A 27,002-nucleotide genomic window follows, 5' to 3' on the forward strand; every position below is an offset into this window, starting at 1 on the left:
ACAAGAGTCTATATGCCTAAATAAATAAATGATTGAATATAAATCAATAAACGAGGAAAGGCAAATCTTCCTTACAGAATTCCAAATAAGGTTTATAGATTTTCCACTCCAGAAGTTGAAGCTTAATCACCTATTCCACTTGAGTGTGAGCAGGATTTAGTGACTTGTTTTCAAAGAAGGGAATTTGGAAAGGGAAAATGCAACTTTATAGTGGAGTAACTAACAAATATTACCATGTCAAGTGATCAAGGTTGACCTCACCAGTAATAAGGTGTGCTAGTATCATGTATCCTCTGACATAATGTGATGAGAAGGTCATCTTATCATGTGAATGTTTTCTCCAAACCCTATAACCACCGTCTAATCATGAGAAAAGCATCAGACAAACACAAATCGAGGGACATTCTACAAACTACCTGACCAGACGAAAAACTGTCACAGATCAGAGGAGACTAAGGAGACACGATGACTAAATGAACGTGGCATCTTAGATTAGATCCTGAAACAGAAAAACAACCTTCTAAAACCCAAATAAAGTCTGGAGTTTAATCAGTAGTAATGTACAAATATTGGCTCTTTAGTTTTATTTTATTGATTTATTATTAAAAAATAGAGATGGGGGTCTTGCTTTGTTGCCCAGGCTGGTCTGAACTCTTGGGCTCAAATGATCCTCCGAGTTTGGCCCCCCAAAGTGTTAGATTACAGGCATGAGCCACCACACCTGGCTGGCTTTTTAGTTTTACAAGCATATCATGGTAAGTAAGATGATAACATTAGGGAAACTGGGTGAGGAGTAGACAGGAACTTTCTGTACTCTAACGTTTCTGTAAATCTAAAGTAATTCTAAAATAATTAAAAACCAAAAGCAAAGCATCCTGCTTACAATTTGTTTTGTTTTGTTTTTTTGTTTTTTTGAGACGGAGTTTCGCTTGTTACCCAGGCTGGAGTGCAATGGCGGGATCTTGGCTCACCGCAACCTCCGCCTCCTGGGTTCAGGCAATTCTCCCACCTCAGCCTCCTAAGTAGCTGGGATTACAGGCACACACCACCATGCCCAGCTAATTTTTTGTATTTTTAGTAGAGACGGGGTTTCACCATGTTGACCAGGATGCTCTCGATCTCTTGACCTTCTGATCCACCCGCCTCGGCTTCCCAAAGTGCTGGGATTACAGGCTTGAGCCACCACATCTGGCCCTTCCTACTTACAATTTTAGAAGCATGATGACCAGAAGATCTTCTCTAGATTAGCTTCTGGCTCAGTACATTTCAAACTCTCTCTCTCTTTTTTTTTTTTTTTTTTTTTGAGACCGAGTTTTTTTGAGACGGAGTCTTGCTCTGTCACCCAAGCTGGAGTGTAGAGTCCAGTGGCAGTGATCTGAGCTCACTGCAACCTCTGCTTCCAGGTTCAAGCGATTCTCCTGCCTCAGCCTCCCGAGTAGCTGGGAGTAGGCACCCGCCACGACACCCAGCTAATTTTTGTTTGCTTGTTTTGTATTTATAGTAGAGATGGGGTTTCACCATGTTGGTCAGGGTGGTCTCGAACTTCTGACCTCAAATGATCCACCTGCTTTGTTTGGCCTCCCAAAGTGCTGACATTACAGGTGTGAGCAGGCACCAGGCCTTTTCTTTTAGGCGGAGCCTGGCTCTTGCCAGACTGTAGTGCAGTGGTGCGATCTCGGCTCACTGCAACCTCTGATTCCCTGGTTCAAGGGATTCTCCTGCCTCAGCCTCCTCCTGGGTGGCTGGGATTGCAAGCGTGTGCCATCACGCCCAGCTAATTTTTATATTTGTAGTAGAGATGAGATTTCACCATGTTGGCCAGGACGGTCTCGATCTCCTGACCTAGTAATCAGCCCGCCTCAGCCTCCCAAAGTGCTAGGATTACAGGTGTGAGCCACCATGCCTGGAGGGCTTTTTTTTTTTTGAGACAGAGTCTAGCTCTGTCACCCACAGTGGAGTGCAGTGGTGGTGGCACAATCTCTGCTCACTGCAGCCTCAACCTCCCGGGTTCATGTGATTCTTCTGCCTCAGCCTCCTGAGTAGCTGGGATTACAAACACGTGCTACCACATTCCGCTTTTTCATATTTTTGGTGAAGACTGGGTTTCACCATGTTAACCGGGCTGGTCTCAAACTCCTGGCCTCAAGTGATCCAACTGCCTCAGCCTCCCAGAGTGCTGGGATTACAGGCATGCACCATCATGCCAGGCCTCAAACTCTCTTCTCCACTAGCCACATACATCTAGGGCCAGGTACCAAGGGACACATCCCTGTATCATACCACTGAGTGATATGGTAGAACATGTCTTTCTCAAAGGGAATCCAGCACCAGGAGAGCCAGCAGTAAGTTATGAAGTGGCCCAAGTCCAATTCAACTCTTTCACCCACTCAGATCCCAAAAATGTCCAGGGCCACTCCAGCGTATCTAGCATGAAAGGGAGTATGAAGGAAGGGAAGTTGGAAAAGAAAAAAAAAAAAAAAAAAGACAGGTCTTAACCAATTTCTCTTTGAGGTATTGGCGCTTTTAATTAATAAGTAGAAAAGAACATATGATCACGTAAACTCAGTGCTAAAGTTCCAATATAGACTTTGGAAAGGGCTGGTGAAAGTCCGCGTGCCTAAAACACAAGCTTCATTAGTTTAGCAGTAAATACCCTCTAAAAAGATCTCAGAGGAAGAAAGGAGTGCCCTTGGAGAGAAAAGCCATCATCCGTTGATCCCACCCTTTCAGCTCCAAAGCTCCTGCTCTTTAATCCAGCGTCAGGCAAGCACTTGCTTCTCAGTTAGTATTAACTGAGATAGGACTGGCACGGTGGCTAACGCCTGTAATCCCAGCACTTTGGGAGGCTGAGGCGGGTGGATCATGAGGTCAGGAGATCGAGACCATTCTGGCTAACACGGTGAAACCCTCCTCTCTACTAAAAATATAAAGAAAATTAGCTGGGCTTGGTGGCGTGCGCCTGTAGTCTCAGCTACTAGGGAGGCTGAGGCAGGAGAATTGCTTGAACCTGGGAGGCAGAGGTTACGGTGAGCTGAGATCATACCGCTGCACTCCAGCCTGGGTGAAAGAGTGAGACTCCGTCTCAAAAAAAAAAAAAAAAAAGTATTCTCTAAGACATTCTGGAGGCGCCTAGGCCCCCACCTTGATTCCGTAATATTTGATCACGTACATTAAGTTTGTGTTATCTCCTGGTTAACCTGTAGGCTCACTTAGGGCGTGGCTCAAGGCTTTTAACAGTCCTTATACTGTCAGAGTAGGCCCCCAACAAGCCCTTGTTGAGTAAGTGAGTTAATGCTCTGGGTGAAGGAGGAAAGCCCTCACTAGGAAGATGTGTGCCACCCAGGGCCAAGAACATCAGAGTTCCAGTGCCAGCCCAGCGACCGCCGGGATCAATTGTCATGGAAGGGTAAGAGAGATGGCCAATCAGCAACAGCCTCTTCAAAGCCATGCAGAAATACGGACAGGCTTCCTTCCCACCCTACACAGGAATCTTTCATCACGCCTACGCACATTACTATACCGCATAAGTTGGCTATAAGTGTAATGATTATCTCACGACAATTTTTTAAAATCCAGAGTCCCCTAGAGTATTCAAATCTTTGGAAAGCACGTGCCCCAAATGAATCGGACTGAACAGACGCTGGAACTGAACACAATAAAGTTAAATACTTTTCCTTGAGGCACTTTGTTATCCCTGCACTCCTGCTCCGCCTAAAGAGAAACACCCCGGATGTGAGGTCCGCACAGGCATTAGATCTGCCGGATGGACACAAGTCCCTACAGCATGGGGTGAAATGGGGTCCACATGTTAGGTTAACAAAGGCTTTTTTTCCCAAAAAAAAAAAAAAAAAGGCTTACGACTCGCAGTCTCTTTCAAGATAATATACACCTGCTGCTACATTCAGAATGTGGGTCTTCCTAAAACCCTAGAGCATGAAGCTGACAAAAGCACTTCCCAGGGAAGGGCTGTGAAGGCACAAAGCAAGGTCCGAGCGAAAGCACACGCCCCTCGCACAGCCCCGCGCGTGCGCACACTGACTGTGAAGTCCCGCAGCTGGCTAGCTGGGCGGTTGCGGCACCTTCCGCCGTACCCCTTGTGCCCGCCTCCAAGCCTGAGGAAATAGCTGATTGGTCAGCCTGGCTCAGGCTCGGGGCGGGGATTGGCTGATTGGGAGCAACGCCACGGGACAGCCAAGCTGGAACCCACAGGAGCGAGAGAAGGTGCTGGCTGCCGCGCGGCGGAGGTGATTGAGGTTTGACTCGGAAAAGCGGTTGGCGAGGGGCTAGTGAAGTCAGCTCCAGGCCTGACGGGGATGGGATGCCCTGGAAGCAGGACAGGAGCTGAAGGAGCCCGGTTCGGGAACGCTGGGAGGCCGGCGGTATACTGGGCGGGTTGGGTGTTTGCCCCGCGGCCGGGAGGCGGAGACGCCTCGGCTGTGGGCGCGTGGGTTCGGAGCTCTAGAGGAGCGGAGAGAAGTCGGCCGACTTACCCTGACGGCTGAGACTCGCCCACCCGCCTATCAGCCCCTACGTCTCCTGCCCCCCCCCCGCCCCCCCACCAGCCCTTCGGTCTATCTTTCGGACCCCGGGTTTTCTCGCCGGCCGCCAGGCGGCGGTCCTGGGAAGACCGCCCTTCGTGGCGGCTCCCTTGGGTGCAGCGAGCGCCCTTCCCGGGCTCGGGAGGCCCGACTGCGCGGGTGCATCTCCAGCCGGCACTTCCCGGTGCACCCGGGAGGAGCAGTGCGCTCGTTGTCTGCCGAGAGGTTTAACCAGCTTCGCGTGGTTGCTGTGTCACTTTTGGCCTCTTAGAACTTCCCTGTGTAGCTTCGGACCATGACCAGAGATTGCAGGAAACACCAAAGGCAGGGCTTCCTAATTAACAACAGTAGCGTTTTGTTAGGAAATCATCAAACTGGAGAAATTGAACGAATGATATAAAGAATTCACTGTACTCATTACCCAGTCTCAATAATTATCAATACGTGGACAGACTTGCTCCCCTAACCCGGGTTATTTTGCGTTTTTGAGACAGGGTCTCTGTCACCCTGGCTGGAGTGTAGTGGCACAATCTCGGCCCACTCCCGGGCCCAAGCGATCCTCACGCTTCAGCCTCCGGAGTAGCTGGGACTACAGGCAGGTGTCACCACACCCGGCTAACTTTTGTTATTGCTGTTGTTTTCGTTTGTGAAGATAGTGTCTCCTTATGTTGCTCAGGCTATCTTTGAACTCCTGGGCTTAAGTGATCCTCCCTTCTTGGCTCCCAAAGTGTTGGGATTACAAGCAGAAGTCACTTAACCTGGCTATCCTGGGTTATTTTGAAGCAAATCCCAGACATGATATCATTTCAATTCTTTTACATATTTCCATCCCTCTGTCATGATTAATAATCATACATATAATAATTTGCTTTCTAGAGGGGTCAAGTAAAATAAAGGACATATTGAAGTGTAGACAGTACTTGTTTAGTTTCTACTACTAGAATTTAAGTAACTGCTACAGTGCAGTTTCATTATCTTGTGCTCAGGTTTTCAAAATCAGAGGTACCAGGTAATCTAGACAGTAGTGCTATTGCTTTTGAATAGTAATAATTGTATTGACAATTTCTATTTGCAGAGTTCTTTGTTTGAAGGACTGTGAAGTTGTTTGCACCTATTCATTTAATTTTTACAATAATCTTATGAAGTAGGTATTATCATCCCACGTTACAGTTAGGGGAAAGAAATTTGGGAGATCACAGTTTGCCTAAGGTCACACTGCTGAAAGGATGGGGGTTGGGAGTAGAATTCAGGATGCTAACCTTGGCCTTTGTCATTGCAAAGTTATTGCTCTTTTAGCATAACTGAATGTCCTAAGAGTTGTGGAATAGATGGAACTGCTGTGGAAAATTAGTTCTGTTAAGCCAAAATCCGTAATGGAAAAATAAAAAGTCTGAAAAGTTACACAAATACAAACAATAGTGAGAGAGGTATGTTTGTTCTTTGAAACATTAAAGATTATTACAACTGAATTTAATGTCCCGAGAAAACCTGGTTCGACAAATGCAAGTGATAAAAATGTTATTCCTGGCCAGATGCATGGCTCAGCCCAGCACTTTGCAAAGGCCGAAGCAGGAGGACCCCTTAGTCCAGGAGTTCGAGACCAGCCTGGGCGATATAGTGAGACATTGTATTAAAAAAATAATAATAATAATTTTATTTTTTAATATGTGACCAATTAAAAGGAAAAGGAAAATAGACGTCAATGAATAGTCTCTACCACTCCTTTAGCACATAGCATATAGTGGATATTTATACTAAATATTTAATCTATATCCTTCATCCTCCTAATCTTAAGTTACTAAGATAGCATCTTCATCCAAATAGTGTTAGATGAATAAGGAACTAGATAGAAACAGCTGGGCCTCCTCTACTTATTCAAAGAACAGTAGAGAAGGCCTGTTAACCTGGAGTTTAGGAATCCTATTGGATACGAGTAATTCAGAAGTCCAGAAGTCAGGCCAGACTCCTTTGTGAAGGAACTAGAATGCCACATTTATTTATTTATTTTTAAAGACAGGGTTTCACCATGTTGGTCAGGCTGGTCTTGAACTCCCAACCTCAGGTGATCCACCCGCCTTGGCCTCCGAAGTGCTTGGATTACAGGCGTGAGCCACCACACCCGGCCTTAGGATGCCACATTTAAAGAGATTAAACTTAATGAGCAAAGAAGTGACATGATCATTGTCATCTTAAAGGAAAGTCGATACAGGAAGGTAGCTGGTACTGTCAATGATGACTTTACCAGCCATGTCCAAGGATTAGCAGTGAATTGACCTGATAAGTATAAAGGAAATAGATGTGGGGAGCTGGCAAATGTATGGATATAAGGAAAGGACTGGACAAAGAAAACACCCTGAAACAGAGAAAAGACTATGGTATGTAGTAGGGTTTTTTTGTTTGTTTGTTTGTTTGTTTCTGAGACAGTTTCACTCCGGTTGCCCAGGCTGGAGCGCAATAGCATGATCTCGGCTCACTGCAACCTCTGCCTCCTGGGTTTAAGCCATTTTCTTGCCTCAGCTTCCCAAGTACCTGGGATTACAGGTGTATGCTACCACGCCCAGCTAATTTTGTAGTTTTAGTAGAGATGGAGTTTCACCATGTTGGCTAGGCTGGAGTCGAACTCCTGACCTCAGTTGAGCCACCTGCCTCAGCCTCCCAAAGAGCTGGGATTACAGGTGTGAGCCACCGCGCCGGCCTATAGTAAGTTTTGAAGTGATGATACACTTCAGTGTCCATGCGTTTGTTTTCTTGGGCCATCCTGGTAAAGAGTTGGTGATGAGTTTTTACTACATCACTGTTCTTTGAAGTGGTAATTACTACCCAGCTACTAAACTATTCTTTTATGTATTTGTTAGATACTGTTGATAGAAATTACACAATTTAGATAAGCAGCAAGAAAAATGACACTATAATCCCACCCTTTAAAGATAACCGCTGATGATGGGGGGAAAAGTGATAACAGTTTTAGTTAATGTTTATTTGATTATTGGACATTTTCATGTTTTATTTTCGATTTGTATTTCTACTTGTAAAATGCCTATTCATGTACTCTGCTTATTTTTCCATTGGACTTTTGATTATTTGCTTATTTGCAAGCACTTTATATTCATTAGGGATATAATTTGTTATATTAGGTTGCAGATAGGGTTCTCAGTTACATAGCTCTTCTCAAAATCTTCAGAGTGGCTAGTAAAATGAAAAATATGTCAGCTGGGAGAGCACTCAGGGCTGTTGTTTTAGGAACCAGAATATGCCACCTCTGAAACAATTTCTTCATTTATGACACTAAAGTTATTGTCAACCAGTCAGTATGCAGGTTATTTTTACCAAATAGTTTTGTGTAAATATTTTATATCAATAAAAAAAATTTTTTCTGCTCTCACTCCACTGGGTGATATCATTTAACAGATAATTGGTACAACTGGAGTTGACTAGTGTGCGTTGGTTTCAGTTAAAATGTAAACAGACAAGTTAAACAGGAAAGTTAAATTAAGTCTCCATGATTGAAAAAACATACATTGTAATGTACATATTAATATATATAAAGCAGTATAACTAAGATCTTTTTAAACCTTTGGTTTTTTTAGAGACAGAATCTTTCTCACTTTGTTGCCAGGTTGGAGTGCAGTGATGCTCTCATAGCTCTAAGATATTTTATTAATTTTTTTTCACCTCCCATTCTTAGTTACTTTTTGGAATGGATTTCTTATATACTAGTAAATACTGATTTGATATATAGTCGGCCTTTTGGAGTCATAGGTTCAGATAGAAAACATTTGAAAAAACAATGATAAAGTAACTATGACAAGAAACAGTACAAATAATACAATAGACAACTGTTTGTATTAGGTATTATAAGTAATCTAGAGATGACTTCAGGTATATGGAAGGATGTGTATAGGTTATATATAAATGCTATGCCATTTTATCTTTTTTGTTTTTTGAGATGAGTTTTGCTCTTGTTTCCCAGGCTGGAGAACAGTGGCAAGATCTTGGCTCACTGCAACCTCCACCTCCCAGGTTCAAGCAATTCTCCTGCCTCAGCCTTCTGAGTAGCTATGATTACAGCCCCTGCCACCACACGCAGCAATTTTTTTGTATTTTTAGGAGGAATGGGGTTTCACCATGTTGGCCAGGCTGGTCTTGAATTCCTAACCTCAGGTGATCTGTCCACCTCAGCCTCCCAAGGTGCTAGGATTACAGGTGTGAGCCACTGCGCCTGGCCTAATTTTTGTATTTTTAGTAGAGACAGGGTTTCGCCATGTTGGCCAGGCTGCTGGTAACCATCCTTATACTCTTACATGTGTGAGTTAAGTTGTTTTACTTTTTAGGTCCCATAAAAAGTGAGAATTTATGTAGAGTTTGTCTTTTTCTGCCTGACTTATTTAACTCCAGTTCTATTCATGTTATTTTCAAATGACAGGATCCTATTCTTTTTTATGGCTGAATAGCACTGCATCATGTATATGTATCACATTTTCTTTATCCATTTGTCTGTTGATAAGACATTTAGTTGCTTCCAAATCCTGGCTATTGTGAATAGCACTGCAACAAACATGGCAGTGTAGATATCACTTCAATATACTGATTTCCTTGAGATTGATGAGTGAGTGGTAGCTGTATTTTTAGTTTTTTGAGGAACCTCCAAACTATTCTTTATAGTGGTTGTGCAAATTTATAGTCCCACCCAAAACGTGTGAGGATCCCTTTTTTCCACCTCCTCACCAGCATTCATTATTGCCTGTCTTTTGTATTTTTCAGCCCTTTTAACTGGGATGAGATGGTTTTATAGTTTTGATTTGCATTTCTCTGATAATCAGAGCACTTTTTTATATACCTGTTTGCCATTTGTAAGTTTTCTTTTGAGAAATGTCTATTCAGATCTTTTGCCCATTTTTGATTTGGATTATTCGATTTCTTTTTCTGTTTAATTGTTTCAGCTACTTATGTATTCTGGTTATTAATCCCTTATCAGATGGATAGTTTTCAAATATATTTTTTTCCATTCTGTGGGTTGCCTCTTCTCTTTATTGATTGTTTCCTTTGCTATACAGAAGGTTTTTGACTTGATGTGATCTCATTTTCCTTTTTTTTTTTTTTTTCTGAGATGGAGTTTCGCTCTTGTTACCCAGGCTGGAGTGCAATGGCGCGATCTTGGCTCACCGCAACCTCTGCCTCCTGGGTTTAGGCAATTCTCCTGCCTCAGCCTCCTGAGTAGCTGGGCAAAGTTTAATTTTCAAAAAGTAGCATAGGAGCCAGGTGCAGTGGCTGGCTGTAAGCCCAGTACTTTGGGAGGCCAAGGTGGGCAGATCACCTGAGGTCAGGAGTGCAAGACCAGCCTGGCCAACATTGTGAAACCCTGTCTCTACTAAAAATATAAAATTAACTGGGCATGGTTGTATGTGCCTGTAAGCTGAGCTACTTGGGAAGCTGAAGCAGGAGAATCACTTGAACCCCAGGAGGCAGAAGTTGCAGCAAGCTGAGATTACACCACTGCACTCCAGCCTGGGGGACAGAGCAAGACTCTGTCTAACAAAAAGGGGAAAAAAGGTAGGATGGGGGTTGCTGTAGGGCTGACAGCTAAACATTGTGACAAATAAGGACATTTAAAAGAAATCATTGACAGGCATGATGGCGCATTCCTGTAATCCCAGCTGCTCAGGAGGCTGAGGCAGGAGAACAGCTTGAACCCAGGAGGTGGAGGTTGCAGTGAACCGAGATCGTGCCATTGCTCTCCAGCCTGGGCAACAAGAGTGAAACTCTGTCTCAAAAAAACAAAACAATATAAAAACAAACAACATTCATCTGCTGTCCCTATATCGTAAAAGTAACATTGACACCATAAGTGTAGGAAGGGCATAGTCTCAGAATAAAGGATGATAACTTTATTCTTTAATTTGTATTTTATTTATTTTTTTTGTTAGCACCAGGGTGTTGCTCTTTCAGGCTGGAGTACAATGGCGCAATCATAGTTTACTGTAATCTCAAACTCCTGGGTTCAAGAGATCTTCCTGCCTCAGCCTCCTGAGTAGGTAGGGCTACAGGCATGTACCACCATGCCTGGCTAATTTTTTTTTTTTTTTTGAGATGGGGTCTTGCTCTGTTGCCAAGGCTGGAGTGCAATGGCATGATCTCGGCTGACTGCAACCTCCGCCTCCCAAGTTCAAGGGATTCTCCTGCCTTAGCCTTCTAAGTAGCTGGAATTACAGGTACCCACCATCATACCTGGCTACTTTTTTGTGTTTTTGTAGAGACAGGGTTTCATCATGTTGGCCAGGCTGGTCTCAAACTCCTGACCTTGGGTGATCTGCCCAGCTTAGCCCCCCAAAGTGCTCTGATTACAGATGTGAGCCACTGTGCCTGGCTGCCTGGCTAATTTTTAAATTTTTGTAAGAAGGGGTTTCAGTATATTGCCCAGGCCGGTCTTGAACTGCAGGCCTCAAGTGATTCTCCTGCCTCAGCCTCCCAAAGTGCTGAGATTATAGGTATGAGCCACCACAGTTGGCAGGACAGTAACTTTCAATTGAGTGTTTTTTATTTTCTTTTTTTAAGTTCATAATCCTTATTTATTTATTTAGAGACTGAATTTCACTCTTGTTGCCCAGGGCAGAGTGCAATGGCAGGATCTCGGCTCACCACAACCTGGCAACCTCTACCTCCAGGTTTCAAACCATTCTCCTGCCTCAGCCTCCTGAGTAACTGGGATTACTGCTTCAGCCTTCTGAATAACTGGGATTACAGGCATGTGCCTGTACACCCGGCTAATTTTGTATTTTTAGTAGAGACGGGGATTCTCCATGTTGGTCAGGCTGGTCTTGAACTCCTGACCTCAGGTGATCCGCCTATCTCAGCCTCCCAAAGTGCTGGGATTATAGGCAGGAGCCACTGTGCCTGGCATATTTACTTATTTTAAACCAGATTTTATTTTTAGAGAAGTTTTTGTTTTTGTTGTTTTGGTGGGGACAAACCATATTTAAATTATGGCAGGGTTAAACTAAATCGCTTATATGGTCTGAGTGCATTGGCTCATGCCTGTAATCCTAAGACTTTGGGAGCCTGATGCAGGAGGATCACTTGAGCTCAGGAGTTTGAGGCTAGCATGGGCAACATAGTAAGAGCCTGTCTCTAAAAATAATAATAAAAAATAGCCAGCCATGGTAGTGCGTATCTGTAGTCCCAGATACTCAGGTGGCTAAGGCTGGAGGATTGCTTGAGCCTAGGAGTCTGAGGCTGTAGTGAGCCATGATCATGCCACTGCACTCTAGCCAGGGTGACAGAAGAGTGAGACTCTATCTCCAAAAAAAGCACTAGGCCGGGTGCAGTGGCTCACACCTGTAATCCCAGCACTTTGGGAGGCCAAGTTGGGAGGATCACAAGGTCAGGAGTTCAAGACCAACCTGGCTAATATGGTGTAACCCCATCTCTACTAAAAATACCAAAATTAGCCGGGCTTGCTGGCACATGCCTGTTGTCCCAGCTACTCAGAGGCTGAGGCAGAAGAGTCGCTTGCACCTGGGAAGCAGAGGTTGCAGTGAGCCGAGATCACGCCCCTGCCCTCCAGCCTGGGCGACAGAGCAAAACTCCACCTCAAAAAACAAAAAGCACTAATTGGGTAATGATTATCTTCCTCTGAGTGGTAGAGGGAACAAGAATTTCACATTCCTTTTTAAATTTAATTAACACATAATAATTGTGCATATGTATGGATACATCATGATGTTTCTATACATATAATGTGTGGTACTTAGATCAGGGTAGTTAGCATATCCATCATCTCAAATATTTATCATTTCTTTGTGTTGGCAGCATTTAGTATCATAGTCCTTATTTTTATTTTCTATCATTTGGCCTTAAAATGTGGATTGTTATCTGAGTTGCACTGATATAGTTTGCCTTATCTCTTAGTATTCTGAGAATAGTAAACGTCATTCCAATGATGATTTAGCCAACCAAATAATTAAGAATATTCTATTAAACTTCTTAGATAGTTTCTTTCTTTCTTTTAATTATCACATTAAAGAAGATTTTAGTGCTAGGATATTTTCACCAACTATAAAATGGGTCATGCTTATCTCTCATAATGAAAATATAATTAAATGGCCATTTCCTTGAATAGTTCTCAAAGACCTTATAAAAATAAGCCACAGTTAAAAAAAATAAGTTGGAAAATTAAAGATTAAAATAAATAAATAAATAAATAATAAAGAAAGTAAGCCCCACCATACTTTTGTAACTTTGTAAATTTTTAGCATCCTAAATGTAGTGACGACATTGTCCTTATTGCTAACAGTTATTATGAAACTATTTACTGCTGATAACTTTTTATTATAACTGTCTCAAAGACATTATGTTAGGTGAAGACTGTATTATTTTGTATTATGTTCAGTTTGACTGCTATAAATTTTAGTCAAGCTACATACTATTACATGTTTTCACAGTGTTGGTTGAAGAAAAAGAACGTCTATTTCCAATATTTATCTATTTCTCATTTACTCCTGGTTTCTCTTCTACTGACTGCCAACCAAAAATTAATTTGCTATTTCTTATACTCTATGCTAGAGTAGAGTAGATAGACTAGAATATGAGCCTATACCATCTTCATAACATTTCTAGAAGTTGAATACACACACACACACACACTCACAAACTCTCTCTCTCTCTTCTTTGATTCATAAGGAACCTAGAAAACAAAATGCAGCCTGATTCTTAGCAGTCTTTTTTAAAACCTTTATTTTGAAGTGTAACACAGAAAAAAGTACAGATATAAATACAGCTCAATAAATTGCCACAAAGCAAACATCCATGTAATGACCACCCAGGTTAAGAAATAGAATGTTGTCTGTACTCCAGGGTAGTTTTGCCTTTGAACCAGAGTTTTTAAAATAGTTGACACGAAACAGCACTGATGAAGAGAATAAGCGAGTGGAAACCCTTTGAGAAGACTGTAGCTGTAAGAGAAGCAGTGTTGTAAAGGGAAGCCAAGTTTCAGTCAAGGGAGGAAAGTAAGCCAGGGGAGCCCAGTAGTGAGTCAATCTGTTGAAGATAAGATGTGGAGTTGGGGGATGTTTATGGACAAACAAGTTCCAGAGAGCACAGTGGAGAAGTCTGGAGGAAGGAGTAGCAGCAGGAGTCCACCATCTATGTCACCTCCCTTGTGTGTTTAACAAGGATCATCATCTTTCTCAAAATTTTTCTTTTTTTTTTTTTCTTTTTTTGGTGATAATACCACTCTTATTTTTCTACTACTACTCTGATCTTTTTTTGGTTAGTGTCTTTTATTTTTTTCTGTTTGTTCTGCAAGTATTAATACTTCCTGAGCTTTCTGTCCAGTCTTCCTTTCTTACCCTGTATGAGTTTACTCATTTCATCTATTTTTTCTAGCCAGTGCTCCGTAGTCTTTAGCCTAGACTTTTAAGAAATGTCTTTTCCTGGCAAATAAGGATAATTTTTCAAATAATAATTTTAAAAACCATATGTGGTGGTTAATTTATATATCAACTAGACTGGTCTGAGGGATGCCCAGATAGCTGGTAAAATGTTACTACTGCCTGTGTTTGTGAGGGTGTGTCTGGAAGAGATTAGCATTTGAATTTGTAGACTGAATAAAGGCATCACCAAAACCTTGAGGGCCTGAATAGATGAAATACACTTTCAGTATTGCACATTCTATAGGTTTTGACAAATGAATAATACAGAATGAAATGAATAATCATTTTATTGTCTCCATAGAACCAAGAGAATATAGATACATAGAAATGTATTTATTATGAGGGACTGGCTCATGCAATTATGGAGGCTAGAAAGTCCCACAATCTGCCACTTGCAAGTTGAAGGCCAACAGAGCTAACAGTATTAAATCTCAGTCTGAGTGAGAAGGCCTGAGGGATATCCCAGCTCAGAGTACAGATTTGCCCTCTCACTCATTACTAGGTGAAAGAAGCCGATCTGAACAGGCTATATACTATATGATTCCAACTAGAAATGATTCCATCTAGACATTCTAGAAAAGGTAAAACTATGGAGACAATAAAATGATCAGGGATTACCAGGGGTTGGGAAGGCGGGTAAATTAATAGGCAGAACACAGGATTTTTAGGGAGTGAGACTATTCTGTATGATATAATAATGGTGGATACATATCATTATTCATTTGTCGAAACCTATAGAATGTGCAATACTGAAAGTGTATTCTTATATAAACTGTGATGATGATGTGTCAGTGTAGGTTCATCCATTGGAATAAATGCACCACTCTTGTGTGGGATGTTGATAGTGGGAAGATTGCCCACGTCAGAAATCTCTGTACTTTCTACCCAATTTTGCTGTAAATTTAAACTGCTATGAAAAATAAACTGTTTTAGCCTGTAATACCAGCACCTTGGGAGGCTGAGGCGGTGTATCACTTAAGGCCAGGAATTCCTGACCAGCCTGGCCAACATGGTGAAACCTTGTCTCTACTGAAAATACAAAAATTAGCTGGGCATCATGGTGCACGCCTGTAATCCCAGCAACTCAGGAGGCACAAGAATCGCTTGAACCTGGTTTCAGTGGGCCAAGATCCTGCCACTACACTCCAGCCTGGGTGACAGCAAGACCTTGTCTCAAAAAAAAAATAAACTGAACAAAAGGCCAGGTGTGGTGGCTCATACTTTTTTCTTTTTTTTTTTTTGAGACGGAGTTTCGCTCTTGTTACCCAGGCTGGAGTGGAATGGCATTCGATCTCGGCTCACCGCAGCCTCCGCCTCCTGGGTTCAAACAATTCTCCTGCCTCAGCCTCCCGAGTAGCTGGGACTACAGGCGTGTGCCACCATGCCCAGCTAATTTTTGTATTTTTAGTAGAGATGGGGTTTCACCATGTTGACCAGGATGGTCTCGAACTCCTGACCTCAAGTGATCCACCCACCTCAGCTTTCCAAAGTGCCAGGATAACAGGTGTGAGTTACTGTACCTGGCCATGTTAGGCAGTTTCTGTTAAAACTATATATTTATCCTGTGATCTAGCAATTTTGTACCTGGGTACTCAAGAGAATACTCAAGAGAAATGATCATTTATGTGTACCTTGCTATCTTTGTGTAAGAGTTATCTTAGCACCCTTATTTGTAATAGCTAAAAACTGGAAACAATCCACATGTTCACAAACAGATGAGTATATAAATTGTGTTACAGCAATATCACTTTTTTAAAGCTATAAAAAAGAACTGTAATTCATAAACAACATAAATGAATCTCACAGTTGAATGATAGAAGACACAACTAATATATGGTTGCAAATGTTAAAATAGTGGTTAGACAAGGCATGGATATTGACTCAGTCCTGGAACTATTTTCTATCTACATCTAGGTGGTGGTTACAAGGTATATACATATATAAAAATTTGCTGGATACTTAATATGTGTACAGTTTTCTGTGTAGACTCTATCTCAATTTAAACAAAAATGATAGATTTTCCAACTCCACATAAAACCATTCTTTCTCCTTGCCTATTTTTTTGCCAGTAATTTCCAGCTTTGACATCATGTTTGGTTCTTTGTTCTTTTTATTCACCATTGGCTCTTAGAGGATTCATTCATACAACTGATAATAGATCTTGATAACATTAATATATATCTGCCTGATCAAAGATGTAGTCACAGACCTTTTATAGTAATCAATATGTATTCCTGCCAGTGCTTAGCACTCTACTACATAATTTCATCTAGATACACTTCTGTCATCTTAGACTCATCTTCATTAAAGAGCTTTACTCTCCAGCATTCCCTTATCTGACAGCCATAATTTCTGTCATCTCCAATTAAAACCTTGGAGTCATTTGATTTTCCTCTTGTTCCTTGTTGCTCTAGCCAGCCACTTTACTTTTGTTGTTGTTGTTTTAAAAAGAGATAGGGTCTCACTTTGTTGACCAGGCTGGACTCCCAACTCCTGAGCTCAGGTGACCATCCTCCCTCCGCTTCCTGAGTAGTTGGGACTTCAGGCATGCAGCATGACACCCAGCTTTAGCCAGCTACTTTACCAAGTCTGGTTATTTCTTACTTTTATTGGTATCCTGAATCCATCTCTTCTTTTCCATTTCTGTTAGTATTAACCTACTTTTTTAGTATTTTTACTAAAATGGCTTATGCATGATCTCTATTAATTCCTACAACTCTGTGAGTAGTGTTTTTATCTGGAGATGGCTTATTAATACTCACCATTTAGTAGGCAGCACAGCAAAGGTATAAACTCAAGTTGAGAGCCTTCATACTTTAATATTTTATGTCATTAGCTTGAGAATATAAACATGTTGAAAGTTAAGTGCAATCACAATATGAATAAATTAAAATAGAAAACACCCAGCTGGCCACAGTGCCTCACACCTGTAATCTCAGCATTTTGGGAGGCCAATGTAGGTGGATCACCTGAGGTCAGGAGTTGGAGACCAGCCTGGCCAACATGGCGAAAACCTGTCTCTACTAAAAATACAAAAGTTAGCTGGGTGTGGTGGCACATGCCTGTAATCCCAGCTACTCGGGAGGCTGAAGCATGAGAAACACTTGAACTTGGGGGATGGAGGTTGCAATGAGCCAAGATAGCACCAGTGCAGTCTAGCCTGGGCGATGGAGTGAGACTCTGTCTCAAAAAAAAAAAAAAAAAAAACTCAAAATTTCGAATAGGTTTTTTAAACTACTCTTTTTGTTTAGTCACATAGTATAGTGGATAAAAGCACAGAATTATAGAAACATCTAGTTTGAGTCCTAATTTTGCCACTTATAAACATGGGACCCTTACTCAAACTATGCTTTAGTTTGCCCCTTTACAAATAGAAGGTAATTTGATATTAACCTTAATAAGGTGGTTTGTGATAATTGAGACTTTATATGTAATGACTTAATAAGCATAAAAATATTCCTGATAATCCCTGGTATATAACAATTATTCAGTGAAGTTAGCTCGTTATTACTATAGTTTAGTGGTGTTTGGACATTTTAGCTAAGGGCTCTTGTTTGGAACACCTGTAAATGAAGGGGACTAAAAGCATTATTTCACTAATTTAAATATATATCAAAAGTTATTTTACACTCCCTGGCACCATAATCCCTCCTATTCACTCTCTTCCCCACTTCCCATACCCAAATATACATCCTGTATGTCTGATAGAATTATAAAGGTGACTGAGAAACATATTAGAAAGTTAGAACTTTCCAGCCAGGTTCAGTGGCTCATACCTGTAATCCCAGCACTTTGGGAGGCCAAAGCAGGTGGATCTCCTTACTCAGGAGATTAAGGCCAGCCTGACCAACATGGTGAAACCTCATCCCTACTAAAAATACAAATTAGCCAGGCATGTCTGTAATCCCAACCGCTTGGGAGGCTGAGGCAGGAGAATTTCTTGATCTCGGGAGGCAGAGGTTGCAGTGAGCTGAGACTGCCATTGCACTCCAGCCTGGACAACAAGAACAAAACTCCATCTCAAAATAAAAAAAAAAAAGGAAAGGAAAGTTAGAACTTTCCATTATGTTAAAATTTTGTATAGAGCAAAATGTGTATACTTTTTTTTTTTTGCAGTTTTTCAAAGGATAAAAAATAATAGCTAATTTAAACTTTGGTGAAGTCAGCAAACTTTCTTTTTTCTTTTCTTTTATTTTCTGAGACGGAGTTTCATTTTTGTCACCCAGGCTATCCTCCATTCTTCTCTTCCAGGCTAGAGCTCAGTGGCACAATCTCAGCTCACTGCAACCTCTGCATTCCGTGTGCAGTTTTCCTGCCTCAGCCTCCCAAGTAGTTGGGATTACAGGTATACGCCACCATGCCCAGCTAATTTTTGTGTTTTTAGTAGAGACGGGGTTTCACCTGTTGGCAAGGCTGGTCTCGAACTCCTGACCTCAGGCAATCTTCCTTCCTCAGCTTCCCAGAGTGCTGAGATTACAGGCATGAGCCACCACACCTGGCCAAATTGAGCAATTGTTCTAAAGTAACTATTCTATATTGAGTTAAACTCTTCTACCTAGTTTCAAGGTTTGTGTAATTGGATTCCTATTTCTTTTTCCCTTTTTCTCAATATAAACTTTTAGCTCAGATTCTCATATAAACTTACACCCTATTATGCTCCATCCTGTCTTCCTGTCTTCCACAACTGCTGTTCAGTTTTACCCATGATGCTTATCCTCCATTCTTCTCTTCCGTCATAAGCACCCAGCTCTCTTCAGTTTATTTTCACCCAGCACCTGGCATATTTGTGGCACCTTTACTTTTTCTTCCTATTCTCTGTCATTATCTATAAAGTTTTTCTCAAAGTGTAGACCACAAACTGTTTCTGGTCATAATGAGATAAAGGGCTTACTTCACTACGTAAGTCAACTATTGCATAAAGCATACTGTTTTGTTTAGCGGATTTTTTAAGCAAGGTTTTCCTTTCTTTTTTTTTTTGAGACGGACCTCTGCCTCCTGGGTTCAAGCAATTCTCCGGCCTTAGCCTCCTGAGTAGCTGGGATTACAGGTATCTGCTACCACACTTGACTAATTTTTTAATTTTTAATAGAGGTGGGGTTTTACCATGTTAATCAGGCTAGTCTCGAACTCCTGACCTTGTGATCCACCCACCACCCTTGGCCTCCCAAAGTGCTGGGATTACAGGCAGGAGACCTTGTGATGCACCCACCGCCCTTGGCCTCCCAAAGTGCTGGGATTACAGGCAGGAGATACTTTTTTTTTGAGATGGAGTCTTGCTCTGTCACCCAGGCTGGAGCGATTTCAGCTCATTTCAACCTCCCCTTCCTGGGATCAGGTGATTCTGCCTCAGTCTCCTCAGTAGCTGGGATTACAGTCATATACCACCACACCCAGCTAATTTCTTTTAGTGCTTTTAGTAGCGATGGGATTTTACTATGTTGGCCAAGCTGGTCTCAAACTCCTGACCTCAAGTGATCCGCCTGCCACAGCCTCCCAAAGTGCTGGGATTACAGGCATGAGCCACCACAGCAAGCCTTTAAGCAATGTTTTCTTGAAACAAATTCCTTCTCATAGAAAAGAAAAAAGATTTTCTTGGAGTCTAAAGCTGGGTGTGGTGGCTCAAACCTGTAATCTCAGCACTTTGGGAGGCCAAGGGTGGTGGGTGGATCACAAGGTCAGGAGTATAAGACCAGCCTGATCAACATGGTGAAACCCCGTCTCTACTAAAAATACCAAAATTAGCTGGGCATGGTGGCACGTACCTGTTATCCCAGGTACTCAGGAGGCTGAGGCAGGAGAATCACTTGAACCCAGGAGGCGGAGGTTGCAGTGAGCTGAGATCGAGCCACTGTGCTCCACCCTGGGTAAGAGAGTGAGACTCCATGTCAAAAAAAAAAAAAGTCTCTCCGTTGCCCAAGCTGGAATGCAGTGGTGCCAAATTGGCTCACTACAACCTCCGCCTCCTGGATTCAAGTAATTCTCCTGCTTCAGCTTCCAGAGGAGCTGAAGGCTGCCGTAACACCCAGCTAATTTTCGTGTTTTATTTTTTTTTAATAGAGTTGTGGTTTCACCATGGTGGCCATGCTGGTCTTGAACTCCTAACCTTAAGTGATCCGCCTGCCTCACCTCCCAAAGTGCTGGGATTACAGGTGTGAACCAGCACACCTGGCCTGAAGCAAGATTTTATTGATGAGATAGCTGTGTATTGGTTCATATTCTGGTGCAAACTCCCTTATCTTGTTGGAGACCAACACTTCCAGTAAACTCGTCTATACCATAGAAGTTAACATTTTAATCCTGTCAGATATACAGTATATTGATGGAGAGTCAGGCAGAGAATAAATGGCAGGGGTTATGGTGGTAGGGAGTATTAAAGGACTTTATTCATTGGTTTTGGTCTTTCAGCATCTGAATTTCTGTTCTGTATTTTGAATTCCTTCCTTTATGATTTTTGGTGGGAAGCTTAACCTGCTTGTTCCTATAGCCAGGTACTTGCTTTGCCTGCCTCCCTTTTGCTGTATAACATGTGAGCTGTGGACTTGGTCTAGCAAATGCGTCAGTACAGACAGCATCTTCGGAGCTGGGGACATGGAAAAGGAGGAACTTCATGAACGCTGTCAGTGGTGATAGTAACAAATGCAGTGGTGTTTTCCTAGGTCCAAGTCTGCTGCAGTTTTGAACTTCCTTGGTTGTGTAGCCTATAAATTGGGTTCTCTGAAGATTGTTATCCACCAGATATCTTTTCATAAATGTATATTTTACTTAAATTAGCCAAACTAGGTTTTTTGTTGCTTCCAGCTAAGAACACCGACTGGAAAAAAATACTAACAAAACAAAACAAAACACCTTATACGGTTACAGTTACTTTAAGCAAGCTGATCACAAGCAAATCTTGTTTTCTCTTAAATTACACATGAAGTTTTAAAATGTTTTAGGCTTGCTCTGTGAGACGTGTAGACAGTACAAATTCTAAATAATAATGATTTCATTTCAGTATTTGCATTTTAAATTTTCAGTGTGTTTTACGGACCATGTGCTGCTATGTATGCCTGAAGAAGTACTTGAAATGCAAATTTGGGGAGACTTTGCCATATAAATGCTTGGCTGGATTAAGCGCCTAATTAGGATGGTTTTTCAACAAGTTGGAGTAAGCATGCAATCGGTGAGTGCTCAAAATTCATTTTTAAGATCTCGACATTTAGATATTTTAAGAATTTTCTGTGAGAAAATGAAATAAATCTATATATGACCAACATTTTGAATTCAATATGTTTATGCACTGTTTAATTTGCTTTCTATTTAAATCATAGAAGTGAATCTTTTCCTAGCATCCGAAATAAGGAAGTAACTTTCTGGGTTACACTGAAAACTTACCAATATTCATGTGACCATTAAGAGCAATACATTTGTTATTAGTGAGGAAAAGGCTTAAATAAGCAGAGAAATCATTGCATAAAATATGCTTGGCTAACACTTGACAGTGCTTTTAATGTTGTAGAATTATTAACACTGAATGCTGTTATAATATGGTTTATCACATAATTGTTTAAAAGGCAAGTTACGTCTCTTACAAATAACAACTGATAAGAAAAAAAGATGCTATATTATAATGATTGTCCTATGCTAGAGATGTTAGTTTTCATCTTGACTTTATATTTTCTACCAATATAAAAATTTTGTTCAGACCTATAAGTTATTAGAGCAATTATTGTGCCAAGCACATTTTGTAGAATACTTTGTTTTACATTTTCAAATTCATTTTTTTCATGACTATGACATGTAATTAAATTTTATTTATTGAAGAACAGGTTATATAATTTGAATATATATATATATATTTTTTTTTTTGAGAGGGAGTCTTGCTCTGTTGTCCAGGCTGGAATGCTGTGGAGCAATCTCAGCTCACTGCAACCTCTGCCTCCCAGGTTCAAGCGATCCTCCTGCCTCAGCTGCCTGAGTAGCTGGGATTACAGGCGCGCACCACCATGGCCGGCTTATTTTTGTATTTTAGTAGAGATAGGGTTTCACCATGTTGGCCAGGCTGGTCTTGAACTCCTGACTGCCCGCCTCGACCTCCCAGAGTGCTGGGATTATGGGCATAAACCACTGTGCCTGGCAGAATATGGGTATACTTTTTAGCACACTTTTCCTTTTTTGTTTTTGTGCCTGAACTTTGAATCTCCCCAGCTTTCAAGGTTACATCTGTTTTCTTTGGAGATAAAAAGTAGAGAACCAAATAAAATTATCTTTGTTACAGCTGCATAATTTTGAGATCTTTACCTTGAGGATAAGCAATAGGAAAATGACTTGTAAATTTATTGGTATTTTTATCTCTTTCATATATATGTTCCTGTGTTTTAAATTTTACTTAGTGGCCAGGCGTAGTTCTCAAGCCTGTTATCCCGGCTCTTTGGGAGACAGGAGAATGGCTGGAGCCTAGAAATTCAAGACCAGCCTGGGCAATGTAGTGAGACCTTGTCTCTACAAAAAATTTAAAAAATTTAGCTGGGAATGGTGGCACATACCTCTAGTCCCAGCTAGTTGGGAGGCTATGGTGGGAGGATCACTTGAGCCTGAGAGGCAGAGGTTGCAGTGAGCTGAGATCGCACCACTGTACTCCAGCCTGAGTGACAGAGCAAGACCCTATCTTTAGGAGAAGAAAAAAAAAAACTTAGCTGAGTTTCTTCATGGTATGGATTGGCATTTTAGTAATGACAGCAAAAGTTTATTTTTCTCTTGCTTGCAGAAAGAAGGGAACTTTTTGTTATTTATGATTTCCAAAAACCAAAGCTTTATAATTTCTATTTGTTGTAATTTTAGTAAGAAGTATAGTTTATTGGTAAGATTGTGGGTCCTGGATTTAAAAACACTTGGGTCTGAATTTTGTCTCTGCCAGTTATTCTCTTCACCTGCAAAGTAGGAATAAGAATTGCAGGCTGGGCACGGTGGCTCAAGCCTGTAATCCTAGCACTTTGGGAGACCGAGGCGGGTGGATCATGAGGTCGAGATCGAGACCGTCCTGGTCAACATGGTGAAACCCCGTCTCTACTAAAAATACAAAAAATTAGCTGGGCATGGAGGCACGTGCCTGTAATCCCAGCTACTCAGGAGGCTGAGTCAGGAGAATTGCCTGAACCCAGGAGGCGGAGGTTGCGGTGAGCCGAGATCACACCATTGCACTCCAGCCTGGGTAACAAGAGTGAAACTCTGTCTCAAAAAAAAAAAGAAGAATTGCTACTGCTGAGTTACCTGTGGATGAAATGACAGTGTATGTAAAGCATCTAGCACAGTGGCTTGTATAGTGTAGGTACATTCAATAATGGTTAGTTTATTATATATTTGCTCTGTTACTAGCCTCCTACCCCAACAGGTCAGTGTGAGTAGTGCTACCTGAAGCCAAAGTGCAGAATTCTGTTTCAGACACAGATAGCATGCTTCATTTAGCTTGTTGGCTTTAAGCTGGAAAATGGGTGCCTTTCATCAACGAATGGACCAGCTAAGGGAGGATTAACTTGCTCAAAATATTGTAATTGCAGCTGAGAGTCCTTCCTAGTAATTGCAAATTAGCAAAATCTACTTTTTTTTTTTTTTTTTTTTTGAGATGGAGTCTCACACTGTTACCCGGGCTGGAGTGCAGTGGCGCAGTTGACTCACTGCAACCTCCACCTTCCGTGTTCAAGTGATTCTCCTGCCTCAGTCTCCCAAGTAGCTGGGATTATAGGTGCCTGTCACCACACCCAGCTAGTGTTTTGTATTTTTAGTAGAGATGGGATTTTACCATGTTGGTCAGGCTGGTCTTGAACTCCTGACCTCAAGTGATCCACCTGCCTCAGCCTCCCAAAGTGCTGGGATTACAGGTGTGAGCCACCATGCCTGGCCTGCAAAATCTATTTTTGACTTACTGAAGCTAGCATGTAATCATCAACTTTAATCAGTTAGCTGAAAATTCATATAAAAATAAATTTTCTTTCAACATAAAACAATGTAATCTTTTAGGGTTAACTAATTTCCAATTTTTTTAAGCTTGTTGCCTAAGAATAAAAATATAGAGGAATCTTTCAAGATTTTATACTTGGGCACCTGAAAATAAAAGAAGCTTTCTTAGCTCTATCTTTCAGTGATTAACATGTATTTTCCCACTGATCTGACATATACAGGCATACCATGAAGATACTGTGAGTTTGATTTCAGATCACCACTATAAAGTGATAACGAAATAGAGCTAATCACTTTTTTTTGTTTTGAGATAGTCTCACTCTATTGCCCAGCCTGTAGTACAGTGGTGTGCTATTGGCTCACTGCAGCCTGCACCTCCCAGGTTCAAGTGATTGTCCTGCCTTAGCTTCTTGAGTAGCTGAGATTACAGGCATGTGCCACCACGCCACGCTAAGTTTTTTGTATTTTTAGTAGAGACAGGGTTTCACCACGTTCTTCATCTTGCACTTTTATGTTATGGAAATGGCTTTTTTTTCTCATGTCTCATTAACCAACCTCTGCTAGCTTCAACTTTTCTTTTGTAGCTTCCTTGCTTCTCTCAGCCTTCACAGAAGTGAAGAGAGTTAGAACCTTGCTCTGGATTAGGCTTTGGCTTAAGGGAATGTTGCGGCTTGTTTGATATTTTATCCAGGATACAATTTTCTTTATATCAGAAATAAGGCCTTCTTGCTTTCTTATCATTCATGTGTTCACTGTAGTAGCACTTTAAATTTCCTTGAAGAACTTTTCCTTTACATTCACAACTTGGCTAACTATTTGGTGCTAGAGACCTAGTTTTCGGCCTCTCCGTTCAACATGCCTTCCTCACTAAGTTTAATACTTTCTATCTAGCTTTTGATTTAAAGTGAGAGACACACAATGAGACACTTCTTTTCACTTGAACACTTGGAGATCATTGTAGGATTAAACTGGCCCAATTTTAGTCTTGTTTTGTCTCAGAATAGAGAGGTCGGAGATTGGGGAATAGCTGGTGGGTGGAACAATCAAAACACACATAATATTTATCAATTGAGTTCATGTCTTATGTGTGCTTGTGGCACCCCAAAACAAAGTAGTAACAAATAACATCAAAGATCACTGATCATAGATCACCATAATAGATAGAATAATAAGGCGCAAATTGGGGCCTGTGGCAGGAGCAGGTGGGGAGAAGGGGAGGGAGAGCATTAGGACAAATATATAATGCATACGAGGCTTAAAACCTGGGTGATGGGTTGATGGGTGCAGCAAACCACCATGCACATGTATACCTATGTAACAAACCTGCATATTCTGCACAAATTTCCCAGAATTTAAAGCAAAATTAAAAAAAAAAAAATGGCTGGGCATGGTGGCTTACGCCTGTAATCGCAGCACTTTCAGAGGTGGAGGGAGGTGGATCATCTGAGGTCGGGAGTTCGAGACCAGCTTGATCAACATGGAGAAACCCCATCTCTATTAAAAATACAAAATTAGCTGGGCATAGTGGCACGTGCCTGTAATCCCAGTTACTCAGGAGGCTGAGGCAGGAGAATCACTTGAACCCGGGAGGAAGAGGTTGTAGTGAGCCAAGATTGTGCCATTACACTCCAGCCTGGGAAACTAGCAAAACTGTGTCTCCAAAAAAAAAAAAAAAAAGCATAAGTTTGAAATACTGTGTGAATCAGCAAAACATGACAGATGTGAAATGAGCACATGCTGTTGGTGAAATAGCGCCAGTAGACTTGGCTTGACACAAGGTTGCCATAAACCTTAAATTTGTTTTTAAAAAAAAAAAACAATGTATCTGATTGCAGTAAAGTGAAGGGTGATAAAACAAGATGTGCCTTTAAATGAGTTTTTTTGTTTGTTTGTTTTTGAGAGGGAGTCTTGCTCTGTTGCCCAGGCTGGAGTGCAATGGCGTGATTCAGGCTCATTGCAACCTCTGCTTCTTGGGTTGAAGTGAGTTTCCTGCCTCAGCTCTCTGAGGCTGGGATTACAGGCATCTGCCACCATGCCCAGCTAATTTTGTGTTTTTAGTAGGGATGGGATTTCACCATGTTGGCCAGGCTGGTCTCAAATTCCAGACCTAAGGTGATCCACCTGCCACGGCTTCCCAAAGTGCTGGAAATACAGGTGTGAGCCACCATGCCCAGCCTTTTAAATGAATTTGATACTGTGCTTGAAAGCATTCCAAGAGTGAAAACTGCCTTCATCCTTTATTTAATCTGTTTTGTTGTTTTTTTTTTTTTTTTTTAAAGAAAAAAAGGCTTGCATGCCTGTAATCCCAGGACTTTAGGAGGCTGAGGTGGGAGGATCACTTGATTCTAAGAGTTAGAGGCTAGCCTGGGCAATATAGTGAGAGAGCATCTCTACAAAAATTAGCTGGGCATGGTGGCATGTGCCTATAGTCCCAGCTACTTGGTAGACTGAGGTGGGATGATCACTTGACCCTGGGAGGCGGAGGATGCAGTCAACTGAGATCATACCACTGCACTCCAGCCTAGGATATAAGAGTGAGACCCTGCTTTCAAAAAAATAAAAAGAAATTACAAGGTTTTAGACCAGACTTTGTTTTATTTTTCCCATTGGAACAGCCAGTGGTGATTGGCTCATTGTCTTTGACTCTGAACACTAACACTACTGTAATAGCTATTCTGCTTGGCTTACTATGCCAGTGCTTACTGTACACAGTGCTTTTACATAAATTGCCTGTGTTCAGTAGAACAATGCACTTTACAGATGAGAAACCTGAGGTTCAGGGTATTTAACTGTCTTGACCAAAGTTACCTAAGTAGTACAACTGTAACATGAACCCAATTCTGATTCCAAAATCCTTTCTCTTTTCAGTGTACTTTGCTACTTCTTACAAGGGAAAGATGACTGTTGATGTTTATTGAAAACATCATAAATGGCCTCGTGCAGTGGCTCACACCTGCAATCCCAGAACTTTGGGAGGCTGAGGCAGGCAGATCACCTCAGGTCAGAAGTTTGAGACCAGCCTGGCCAACACAGTAAAATCCTGTCTCTACTGAAAATACAAAAATTAGTCGGGCATGGTGGCACATGCCCATAGTCCCAG

At 41.5% G+C, this 27,002-nt stretch overlaps 1 protein-coding gene across 23 annotated transcripts in view; it reads left to right on the top strand.

Moving 5' to 3' along the window:
- Positions 1-4,193: 4,193 nt before the first annotated feature.
- The window catches only part of MTFR1 (mitochondrial fission regulator 1), a 60,077-nt gene continuing 37,268 nt past the window's right edge, over positions 4,194-27,002 (top strand). For 3 of the 23 annotated variants that reach the window (XM_035277285.3, XM_078352535.1, XM_008982703.5), the window contains exons 1-2: positions 4,194-4,253; positions 20,983-21,128. In XM_035277285.3, coding sequence (XP_035133176.3) covers positions 21,063-21,128 — 66 coding nt within the window. In that variant the 5' untranslated portion in view covers positions 4,194-4,253; positions 20,983-21,062. Of the gene's footprint in view, positions 4,380-18,217; positions 18,312-18,946; positions 19,014-20,982; positions 21,129-27,002 lie in introns of all 23 variants that reach the window. The other 20 variants (XM_002758950.7, XM_035277287.3, XM_008982702.5 and 17 more) reach the window with 12 other exon arrangements.

Source organism: Callithrix jacchus, chromosome 16, assembly GCF_049354715.1.
Source record: "Callithrix jacchus isolate 240 chromosome 16, calJac240_pri, whole genome shotgun sequence".
Lineage (NCBI taxonomy): Eukaryota > Metazoa > Chordata > Mammalia > Primates > Cebidae > Callithrix > Callithrix jacchus.